We start from the raw sequence: 12,500 nt of genomic DNA, 5'->3' as shown, positions 1-12,500 counted from the left end.
CAAACGGTGTTTAGGTTTCAGTATGATCGTGTGTTCAGTCTTTCTTCATTTTTATTAAGGATTTTGTGTTTTAGGTTAATGATTTGTTTTGTTATAATAGAATTAAGGGACTGATGAGTGTAAGGTTTGAGTTGATGTGAGGATCCTACAGTCCTGCTTCACCTAAGGTCAGGTGACATCCACCACGTGCTGCCCTCCATGTGTACCACACCACGTGCAGCCTACCACGTGTACCACGTAACATACCAGGTGCTGCCCTGCGTGTGTACCACACCACATACACCAAGAGTAAAAGGGAAGGTTCTCCAGTGGGTAAAGGAGCATTTAATCAACGGGAAGCAGCGAGTAGCTGTGAGGGGGAGACATCAGAGTGGAGAGATGTCACCAGCGGGGTTCCACAGGGCTCTGTACTTGAACCCATCCTGTTTCTAATATATGTGAACGATCTTCCAGAGGGTATAGACTCATTCCTCTCAATGTTTGCTGATGATGCAAAAATTATGAGACGACTCAAGACAGATGAAGATAGACAGAGACTACAGAACTACCTGGACAAACTGGTGGAATGGTCTAGAAAATGGCTACTAAAGTTCAATTAAGGAAAGTGTAAAGTAATGAAATTAGGCGAAGGGAACAGAAATCTGATCATAAGGTGCCATCTGGGAGGTGAAATCCTGCAAGAGTCAAATAGAGAAAAAGATCTGGGCCAAGATTCACGAAAGCACTTACGCAAATACTTACGAACGTGTACATCTTTTCTCGATCTTTGACGGCTTTGGTTACATTTATTAAACAGTTTACAAGCATGAAAACTTGCCAATCAACTGTTGTTATTGTTATAAACAGCCTCCTGGTGCTTCAGAGCTCATTAACTGTTTAATAATTGGAAACAAAGCCGCTAAAGATTGTGAAAAGATGTACAGGTTTGTAAGTGCTTGCGTAACTGCTTTCGTGAATTTGGCCCCTGGGGGCTGATATCACACCAAATCTGTCCCCAGAGGCCCACATCAAAAGGATATCATCAGCGGCATATGCTAGATTGGCCAACATAAGCACTGCCTTTAGAAATATGTGTAAGGAATCGTTCAGGATCTTGTATACCACTTATGTCAGACCAATCCTGGAGTATGCAGCTCCAGCCTGGAGGTCATACCCAGTTAAGCACAAGACATAGTTAGAGAAGATTCCGAGAATGCCACCAGATTAGTCCCAGAACTGAAAGGTATGATCTACGAGGAAAGGCTAAGGGAGCTAAACCTCATGTCTCTGGAAGACAGAAGAGTAAGGGGAGACATGATAACCACCTACAAATTCAGACATCCTAATTTATTGATATGGATATACTAGCTTGGGTTCCCAGCAGTGTCCGGATCGATCCTATGCCCAGGCCTCTCATGGTTCCCTCTTAAACACGCTCCTTGCCCATCTCTCCCACATACACCCTCCCCCATCTTCCCCACATACTCCCTCCTATCACCTTCCCCCTCTCGCCTCATCACTGTAACCATTTTCACACTATACCCATCTCCATTTACCCCCCTTTCCATCTCTGCGCACACATACTCTCTCCATATCCATCTATTACTGCAACTATTCTCACTACACACTACATCACTGTAATGAACAGGTTGTGCTCTGAACACAAATATGTAATCTGAACATTTGTTTTGCTTGTCAGCTTCTGAATACACTAATATTTAAAGGAATGCTGAACTATGGACATTTGGGTTACACATTTCATATCGACCGACTTCATGAGAAGGGGGATGCATAGGTCAATCCCCCTTCAAGGGGGGCATTGAAATCCAACTCCTCTATCCCATATACTTATTCAATCTATTCCATGAAATCTGTTAAACTGTTTGATTTAGTAATTCTAGACAGAGCCCATGCCACTCACCACAACCCTCTTCCCAACCCTATCTCTCTATCCCTTTTATTTAGAGATAAACCTAGCTCTATTCCTTTCGCTCTATCTCTCCTACACCGAAAATTCTCCATCTTGTACCCATTGTTGGGGTTGTGAACTGTTCCGCAAATTTCGGAACCATGTTTATATTCCTAACTCGCTTGAAAATCCTGATTATATTCTCATTGTTGCGCGTCTCTCTCTAGCGGGCGGAGATTGAGACACAACGATCTGTCTTTGAAGGAAAGGTCCCGGATACTAGGTATCACCTTCGATATCTTTTTTCAGCGTTTTAATCAGGAATGTTTGTCCAGTGTGTGTGGTGCTACACAGCCTTCCCAGTTTGGTGCCTTCTATTGATAATTACTTACTACTAGTCCAGTCTGTAGTGTTGTGACCAGAGGTGTGCAATTGGGGCCTCGGCAGTGATGATATTCTGATATTCCATCAGAATATCAGCTGAAGGACGATATTCGTGAGAAAATCTGTAGGAGTCGTGAGAAGTATTCGAACCAACACATTGGGTACTCCCAAGCACACGGCTTAAACCACTAGGCCACGATATGCTGCAATAAGATTGGCGCTTCTGTTGTTGACATCACCTTTTATAAATGCTGCTTGCTTTATTTCATACAGTGATGAATGGCTGCGGCGGCCTGAACTCGCTGCTAGCGATGACTCCCAAGTCTACCATCACAGCTCGCAACACTCTGGTCCATTGCTCCCCAGTTAATCTGAACTTGATTGAAATCTCACTGTGCTTGGCAACTCTGCCCAGGTTGATGCTTCTATCACTCCTTAGAGGATATTGATGGAAGGGATTGATATTCTGCTCATGTCAGGGTGTTCTGTGGTTCATGATGAGGCTGAAGATTGCGGCCACAGCTGCGCTCTCTTCCTATTTAAATGATGTTCACGCCATAGGCATCATAGCTATTTTCGTCCTCGATAGATATCTTCAAAATATCATATTCGTTGTATCCAACACGGCCACCACTCCTCCACTCCTTTTATTTTGTATTACCATTACCTTGTGTATTCACCTAGTTGTTCTTGCGGGGGTTGAGCTCTGCTCTTTCGGCCCGCCTCTAAACTGTTAATCAATCAACGGTAACTAACTACTTATTAACTAATATTGTGTTTCCCCCCCCCCACCCCACACACACACAGGAAGCAGCCCGTAGCAGCTGTCTAACTCCCAGGTACCTATTTACTACTAGGTAACAGGGGCATCAAGGTGAAAGAAACTTTGCCTATTTGTTTCTGCCTGGTCCATGAATCAAACCCGGGCCACAGAATTACGAGTCCTGCGCGCTGTCCACTCAGCTACTAGACCCCTATAGGTCTGGTAGTGTGTGTGTGCGCGCTCATTCACCTAATTGGGCCTGCAGGGTCGAGCTCTAGCTCTTGGACCCCACTTTCTAGCCGTTGGTTGTCTAATTCAATGACTCCTGATCTATTTCCCAATCATTCCAGCTTTTAAAGTTATGAATGGAGTCAACCTCTACAATCTGCTCATTTAGATCATTCCATTTACTCACTACTCTCACGCTAAAAGAAAACTTTCTAACATCTCTGACATCTGAGTCTCAAGCTTCCATCCGTGCCCCCTTGTTCTGTTGTCATTCATTGTAAACATTTCGTCTGTTTCCACCTTGTCAATCCCTCTAAGCATTTTATACGTCTGTATCATGTCCCACCCTCTCCCTCCTCCTCTCCCTCCTCCTTTCTAACGTCGTCAGGTTTATTTCCTTCAGTCTGTCTTCGTACCTCATCTCTTGCAGTTCCGGGACGAGTCTCGTTGCAAACTTCTGCACCTTTTCGAGCTTCCTGATGTTTCTTTAGATGGGGGCTCCTCGATGGGGCGGCAAACTCTAAGATTGGCTTCACATGGGCGGTATACAGTGATTTAAAAGCCTCCTTATTCAAGTTTCTGAAGGATGTTCTGACTTTTGTCAGAGTAGAGTATACGACTGACGTTATTCTATTTATGTGAGTCTCTGGAGTTAGGTTCGGTGTTATGTTCACTCCCAGGTCTTTTTCTCTAAACGTCTAATGGTTGTAGGGAGGTAGTTTCCCTTCATCATGTATCGGCCTTTCGGCTTCCAGGCTCCTGTTCCCATTTCCATCACCTTGCACTTGTTAGTGTTGAACTCTAGCAGCCATTTCTCGGACCATCTCTGCAACCTGTTCAAGTCATCCTGGAGAATGTTACAATCTTCTTCTGTCTCAACTTTCCTCATCATCATCTGTAAACATCTTCATCATCATCATGTAGATGATGTAGATCTACATCATCTACAGATGATGTAGATGCATCATCTACATGCATGTAGATGATGCAAAACAACAACAAGTTTTGCATCACCTGTAAACATTGACATAAAAGACTCAACTCCTGCAGTCAAGTCATTTATAGGAATGAAGAATATAATGGGTCCCAGCACCGATCCTTGAGGCATCCCGCTTGGTGTTACCTGTGATGCTTGTGAGCGACATTGGTCTATAGTTAAGTGCCTCTTCTCTATCTCCTCTCTCCAAAACTTTTGCAAAAGATTGGCACATCTTTTTGTGTGTGTGTTTATTTAATATTTGTATTTACTATTTGTGCTTGGAGAATCGAGCTATTAGTTCTTGGATTCCGCCTTTCGAGCCATCGGTTGTTTACAGCAATCACTCCGGTCCTATTTCCCTACCATATCTAGTTTTAAAATTATGAATAGAGTTTGCTACCACAACCTTCTCCTCAAGTGCATTTCATTTTCCACTACTCTCACGCTGAAAGAAAACTTCCTAAAATCTCTGTGACTTATCTGAGTTTCCAGCTTTCACCCATATCCCCTCGTTCTATTACTATTCCGTGTGAATATTTCATCTATTTCCACACTGTCCATTCCCCTGAGTATTTTATTCATTCCTGTCATATCCCCTCTCTCCCTTTTTTCTAGTGTGTGTGTGTGTGTGTGTGTGTGTATGTGTGTGTGTGTGTGTGTGTGTGTGTGTGTGTGTGTGTGTGTGTGTGTGTGTGTGTGTGTGTACTCACTCACCTATTTGTGCCTACAGGTCTGAGCGTTGGCTCTTGGAATCCCGCCTTTCTAGCCACCGGTTTGTTTAAAGCAATAACTCGTGTCCTTCTTCTCTGTGATACTTAGTTTTAAATCTATGAACAGTGTTTGCTTCCACAACCTGCTCCTTTAGTTCACTATTTCCCCACTACCCTCACGCATTGTACCTATACAATATGTAATACATCTGTTATACAATGTATGTACCTATAACCTGAGCTTGTAAAAGCATCTTAATCACCTTCAGTGGTTAAGTGTTTAATATCATACTAATTTCTATAGAAGCTATCTTACCCTGTCAAAGTAGGAGAGACATAGGTGTATGTATATATGTGGATATGTGTAGGTATATGTATATATGACTGAAAACTCATATAGTCGCATATAGTCCTGGGGACCATTCAGGCTTGTTCGCATATGTATATATATATATATATATATATATATGTGTGTGTATTTATATACAGGATATGTGGAAGCTTGTCAGAATTGCATTTCACCTTTGTAAATGCATATTAATGACACTATGTAAAAAAGACACCTAGAACATTATAGGACAAGAAGTAAATCTGTGTAATTATGTTTGTAGGTTATATTAGTATTCTAAAAGCACTACAATCACCTTCTGTGGGTTGATTGTTCAATAAATCACTAAACTATATGTTTAACAGATATATAACCCTGTCTATGGAGGACAGAAGAAAATATATATATATGCTGGTTAGCGGTAAATGTGTCGCTACGTTTGTGGAAGAAAATAGCAGGCATCCATCAGTCTCAGGAGACTATATGGAGTTGCACTCTGGTGTCGGCCTGGTCTGGAGTGGTCTCACCAGGGCGCAAAGCCAGGGTAGGTTGATTCGAGGGAGAAGCTGTTACCCAGGCAGCAGGTCCCCCGGAATAATACAAAAAAAACACCTTAACTCTGTAAGGATCACAACGTTACTAACCATCCTGTTTCCCCCCACAACCTGGCTGGTGGTGCTGGCCGTGCACAGCCTGGTGGTGTGGAGGCTGTGGATGACGAAGCTGCCGGGCGAGCAGTCCCTCCCGGCCCGGAACACCGCCACCAGAGCCAAGAGAAAAGTGGTGAAGATGGTGTCGGTGGTGTTGCTGGTGTTCGTGCTCTGCTGGACGCCCCTCCAGACCATCATCCTCTACATCAGCTTCGTCCATGAACAGAGCTCTGTAAGTATTTGCATATGCTACCTGCCGCAGTCTATGCGGTAACGCTTGCCCCGAAACGCTGGGCGTACTCGTGCTTTTAGGCATAGTATATATACCAGCTCTATCTAGAGATCTGTTAATTTAGTCATCCAAGAGTCATAGGAGACTATGAAGTTGCGCTCTGGTTGTCGGTCTGGAATTACAAAATAAATAAATATATCATAATAATAATAATAATTATAATAATGTTGTATTTAATAATTATTACTCTTCCTTCTGCTTGGTCTTGAAGGAAGCCGGCCTCGGGTGAAAGAGGGTTGCATGACGATCTCTGTCTGGGACCTGTAGGTGCGGGACTTGGAAGTCCACCTCCTGGGGCTCGTGCGGCCCAGGCTCTGTTTCAGGAGGCTGGGGGTCGTTCTTAATCAATCTTTTTGCTGAATACGTTCAATAGCGCTCCCTCCTGGGATTAACAGACGACTTTTGCACCACGTGGCTCATGGTGGAATATACACAGGAGTGCTTGAGTTGTTCCTTACACAAACCACCACTCGCTGTTACAGGTAAACTGTCATTGTGCAAGTATTATACTTGCACATCAAGAGTACTTGTAGAAATCGAGGCAGCGTCACGTCGCTTGACTACACTGCCGCTGTCGGTTCGTACAATGTCCACTTCTCCTGGACATGAAAGATACCCCTACAACATTTAGCTTTGGGACCCGCCTTCACTGGAACAGGAACATTCATCAAACTCTTGGTGCTTGTTCACGGAACATGGGTGCCTTAACACTGCCTATAAACCTCCACCACAAGTCTCTCTCTCTCTCTCTCTCTCTCTCTCTCTCTCTCTCTCTCTCTCTCTCTCTCTCTCTCTCTCTCTCTCTCTCTCTCTCTCTCTCTCTCTCTCTCTTCTGAGACCTAACCTGACCTTTGCTGCCCACCATTCTTACCCCGTCTTCCTTGACGGTACCTAAACGCACCCCCGTCGTTTGGGTGCGTACACGAGACCTGTGATACTGCTACCTGCAGGCACTCGGCCCACGAGGCTACCTACAGGCACTCGGCCTACGAGGCACTCGGCCTACGAGGCTACCTGCAGGCACTCGGCCCACGAGGCTACCTGCAGGCACTCGGCCCACGAGGCTACCTGCAGGCACTCGGCCCACGAGGCTACCTGCAGGCACTCGGCCCACGAGGCTACCTGCAGGCACTCGGCCCACGAGGCTACCTGCAGGCACTCGGCCCACGAGTCTACCTGCAGGCACTCGGCCTACGAGGCTACCTGGAGTAACGGGCCAGGTCACCATGGCAGGCTATCTCATCTCTCAGCCTGTAATACCTCTCACTTCTATGTAGTCTTTGGTCGTCATACAATGGTAGAAATGAAGACTAGGGTGGAAAGCTATGGCGCACATCTTACCCCTTCGAGGTCAGGACAGTGTTTCAAGTCTCCTACAGTAACATCACCGTGATTAATATTATATTTTATTGTCTCTTATAAACAACTTCATAATTTCTTTACAGCAAGACGGGGGCAATAATATATTTGTTTATGGATAAGACTGATATTACATAAGGAATTGGGAAGTTTGATCTCGTTTTGTAATGGTGAATCATATCAAAGGTTTGTTTTCTTCACAGTTACCCGAATGGTTCTCGGTACTGGAGTTTTCTGCGTACTTCGTGGCGTACTCCAACTCTGCTCTCAACCCCATCATCTACTGCGGCTTCAACGCCAACTTCCGCCAGGGGTTGATGTCGCTGCTCACCTGTCGACACTCGGCCTCCAGTAGGATGTACCACCAGCGTGAGTACTCCTCCTCGTGCTGGTACTCCACAGTCATGCTGGTACATCACCCTCATGATGGTATGTTGACCAGACCACACACTAGAAGGTGAAGGGACGACGACGTTTCGGTCCGTCCTGGACCATTCTCAAGTCGATTGTGAATGGTCCAGGACGGACCGAAACGTCGTCGTCCCTTCACCTTCTAGTGTGTGGTCTGGTCAACATACTTCAGCCATGTTATTGTGACTCATCGCCTGCTCATGATGGTACATCACCCTCATGCTATATTTACACAATGACTCGGTTGCTCCTAAATTATTGTATGAGATAAAGGATATTGTTGTTACTGTATCTGCACCCAAGTCTGTAGCCGGATGTCGACAAGTCTTAATACACTTATCATTTGATTCATTGATATGTTGTAGGGTCATCAGTATCTATTCACTCTGTACCTCCAACACGGTCATCAGTAGCCCTCCACTCTGCACCTCCAACACGGTCATCAGTAGCCCTCCACTCTGTACCTCCAACACGGTCATCAGTAGCCCTCCACTCTGTACCTCCAACACGGCCATCAGTAGCCCTTCACTCTGTACCTCCAACACGGTCATCAGTAGCCCTCCACTCTGTACCTCCAACACGGCCATCAGTAGCCCTTCACTCTGTACCTCCAACACGGCCATCAGTAGCCCTCCACTCTGTACCTCCAACAGGGAACTGGAGAGGTATGACAGGAGGGACGAGGGAGACGACCGTCGGCTGCTCGGGTCCAGAGCCTGCGGTGGTGCTCGAGTTCAGTTCATTCAAGAGGAACAGGTAAGTGAATGTTGAAGAGTTGCAACTTGAAGTTATGGACTTGCTCAGTGGTGGTCTTGTATTTGTATATATTTAATTCCATATTAACATTTTTATCTGTTGTTGGGGGGTTTATATGGCTGCATTTTAGCCCGAAGATGAAGTTAACACAATTTAATTGTTGAGTATAATTAGTTTTCATTATTTATATAACATTTTAAATGAATATAATAATATTATTACTGATGAATAAACACGCTAATATTTAGGACTCGTGTGGATAAAAGATTCATTACCAGCATAAATACTTTTGAGCTGAGAATTTACATTAGATATACAAATGAAAGCGAATCTTAAGAATCGGCTTCCCGTGCTTTTTCTTTTCTGTATATAACAAACAAATGCTTATCGTCCATAATACAATTTTTTTTTTAATTAGGTTGCTAATTTAAAAATGAATGTTTTACGTTGTTTCCTTATCAGGACCTGTCAGAAGGGATCGATGAGCTGTCAGAGCGGACGCGCCATCACCACGGGCTCCACCAGAGACCTGCCACACAACCACCTCACTGACATCATCCCAGATAAAATGTGTAAGGTAATAATAATAATAATAATTCATTGTATCGGGGGACAGGCAGACAGTATATACATACAGAACATATATCGAGGTCCTCTTTTTTTTCAGGGATATTCCAGAAAGTGGCTTTACAAGATTGTAAATACTATGCTATGTATTCTCACAAACCCAATGAGCCGTCTTGTATATAAATAAATAAATAAATAAATAAATAAAAATAAATGAATAGACAATGACGCTCACCTTGATTGAGTCTTGTTCTGTCCGAATGGAATATAGGCTCTAGGAGTAGACAAACTGGATGGTCGAGGTCCAATACTGCCCAGAAGATAAAAGGGGGCCCCCGAGATCCTCCGTACAGGGGAAAAAAATATTGCAAAATCCAGCTATAGTCTTTCAGAGGTGCTGGTGTCTACTGACTAGGCTGACTGCACGAGGAGCGGCACCCGGGGGTTATACACAACCACTCATCCAACACTGGTAGTTGTGTAGCAGGAACAACAGTAGCAGTAGTGTAGCAGGAACAACAGTAGCAGTAGTGTAACGGGAACAACAGTAGCAGTAGTGTAGCAGGAACAACAGCAGCAGTAGTGTAGCAGGAACAACAGTAGCAGTAGTGTAGCAGGAACAACAGTAGCAGTAGTGTAACGGGAACAACAGTAGCAGTAGTGTAGCAGGAACAACAGTAGCAGTAGTGTAGCAGGAACAACAGCAGCAGTAGTGTAGCAGGAACAACAGTAGCAGTAGTGTAGCAGGAACAACAGTAGCAGTAGTGTAGCAGGAACAACAGTAGCAGTAGTGTAACGGGAACAACAGTAGCAGTAGTGTAGCAGGAACAACAGCAGCAGTAGTGTAGCAGGAACAACAGTAGCAGTAGTGTAGCAGGAACAACAGTAGTGTAGCAGGAACAACAGCAGCAGTAGTGTAGCAGGAACAACAGTAGCAGTAGTGTAGCAGGAACAACAGTAGCAGTAGTGTAGCAGGAACAACAGTAGCAGTAGTGTAGCAGGAACAACAGTAGCAGTAGTGTAGCAGGAACAACAGTAGCAGTAGTGTAGCAGGAACAACAGTAGCAGTAGTGTAGCAGGAACAACAGTAGCAGTAGTGTAGCAGGAACAACAGTAGCAGTAGTGTAGCAGGAACAACAGTAGCAGTAGTGTAGCAGGAACAACAGTAGCAGTAGTGTAGCAGGAACAACAGTAGCAGTAGTGTAGCAGGAACAACAGTAGCAGTAGTGTAGCAGGAACAACAGTAGCAGTAGTGTAGCAGGAACAGCAGTAGCAGTAGTGTAGCAGGAACAGCAGTAGCAGTAGTGTAGCAGGAACAACAGCAGCAGTAGTGTAGCAGGAACAACAGTAGCAGTAGTGTAGCAGGAACAACAGTAGTGTAGCAGGAACAGCAGTAGCAGTAGTGTAGCAGGAACAACAGCAGCAGTAGTGTAGCAGGAACAACAGTAGCAGTAGTGTAGCAGGAACAACAGTAGCAGTAGTGTAACGGGAACAACAGTAGGAGTAGTGTAGCAGGAACAACAGTAGCAGTAGTGTAGCAGGAACAACAGTAGCAGTAGTGTAGCAGGAACAACAGTAGCAGTAGTGTAGCAGGAACAACAGTAGCAGTAGTGTAGCAGGAACAACAGTAGCAGTAGTGTAGCAGGAACAACAGTAGCAGTAGTGTAGCAGGAACAACAGTAGCAGTAGTGTAGCAGGAACAACAGTAGCAGTAGTGTAGCAGGAACAACAGTAGCAGTAGTGTAGCAGGAACAACAGTAGCAGTAGTGTAGCAGGAACAACAGTAGCAGTAGTGTAGCAGGAACAACAGTAGCAGTAGTGTAGCAGGAACAACAGTAGCAGTAGTGTAGCAGGAACAACAGTAGCAGTAGTGTAGCAGGAACAACAGTAGCAGTAGTGTAGCAGGAACAACAGTAGCAGTAGTGTAGCAGGAACAGCAGTAGCAGTAGTGTAGCAGGAACAACAGCAGCAGTAGTGTAGCAGGAACAACAGTAGCAGTAGTGTAGCAGGAACAACAGTAGTGTAGCAGGAACAGCAGTAGCAGTAGTGTAGCAGGAACAACAGCAGCAGTAGTGTAGCAGGAACAACAGTAGCAGTAGTGTAGCAGGAACAACAGTAGCAGTAGTGTAACGGGAACAACAGTAGGAGTAGTGTAGCAGGAACAACAGTAGCAGTAGTGTAGCAGGAACAACAGTAGCAGTAGTGTAGCAGGAACAACAGTAGCAGTAGTGTAGCAGGAACAACAGTAGCAGTAGTGTAGCAGGAACAACAGTAGCAGTAGTGTAGCAGGAACAACAGTAGCAGTAGTGTAGCAGGAACAACAGTAGCAGTAGTGTAGCAGGAACAGCAGCAGCAGTAGTGTAGCAGGAACAACAGTAGCAGTAGTGTAGCAGGAACAACAGTAGCAGTAGTGTAGCAGGAACAACCGTAGCAGGGACAACAGTAGCGGTAGTGTAGCAGGAACAACAGTAGCAGTAGCAGAAGTATAATGTGCATCACTGCCACAGTTTAACCATTTTATTGCTTTTTATACAGAACTGGAACGGTGAAGGAAAGCTGGAAGTGAAGAACCACCTGACTCAGGTCTGCTCGAGCATCAGCGCCCCAGCCATATACACCAACGAATGTGTCTTACATACCAGCGACCCAGCAGGCCTGTCAGTCGTCCAGGGAAAGAAAGGAGGCAAGTTGAGCACCAGGACATCCAACTCCTCCAGCAGCAGCAGGAGTAGCAAGGTGTGCGGCTGCTGCGTTCTTCACTCCTCCAAGAAGGCCAACTCCACCGTCACCCACGACAATGAAATATACGAGTTAAACGACCTCCATGAAAACATTAGTAATAACACAAAGGAAGAAATATTATAAACACATCCGATGAGCACTGATGTATGCACAAAGGCACTCGAAGTGTTCAACGCATTTGTACTTGAACAGTTAAGAATAGGAGGAAAATTATGTTTAAACTATTTATGTCACGAGGAATTTACCACCAGCTGAATATTTATATTATATTTATTTAACATTATCTTAACGTGAAGCGACATAAAGCTTTGGAGAATTCCTGTAATGGAATAATTTCCTCAGTCGTTAATTCCGTGATTTTATAAATTATTTGTATGAAGTTCTTGGAATATCTGGCGCATGTTACAACGATACTGCTGTACGATACTGATGCACGCGTAGGG

The 12,500-nt window shown here is 44.7% G+C and overlaps 1 protein-coding gene across 5 annotated transcripts in view; it reads left to right on the top strand.

The window, feature by feature from the left end:
- Positions 1 to 12,465, top strand: part of LOC138350724 (substance-K receptor-like) — a 362,889-nt gene extending 350,424 nt beyond the window's left edge. For all 5 annotated transcript variants that reach the window (XM_069301930.1, XM_069301936.1, XM_069301943.1 and 2 more), the window contains 5 exons: positions 5,973 to 6,162; positions 7,785 to 7,950; positions 8,646 to 8,748; positions 9,211 to 9,325; positions 11,851 to 12,465. In XM_069301930.1, the coding sequence (XP_069158031.1) occupies positions 5,973 to 6,162; positions 7,785 to 7,950; positions 8,646 to 8,748; positions 9,211 to 9,325; positions 11,851 to 12,180 (904 nt within the window). In that variant the 3' untranslated portion in view covers positions 12,181 to 12,465. The remainder of the gene's footprint in view (positions 1 to 5,972; positions 6,163 to 7,784; positions 7,951 to 8,645; positions 8,749 to 9,210; positions 9,326 to 11,850) is intronic.
- Positions 12,466 to 12,500: the final 35 nt, after the last annotated feature.

Source organism: Procambarus clarkii, chromosome 5 (genome assembly GCF_040958095.1).
Source record: "Procambarus clarkii isolate CNS0578487 chromosome 5, FALCON_Pclarkii_2.0, whole genome shotgun sequence".
Taxonomy (NCBI): domain Eukaryota; kingdom Metazoa; phylum Arthropoda; class Malacostraca; order Decapoda; family Cambaridae; genus Procambarus; species Procambarus clarkii.
The sequence above is the reverse complement of the archived record's forward strand: the minus strand, read 5'-3'. Positions and strand labels throughout refer to the sequence as shown.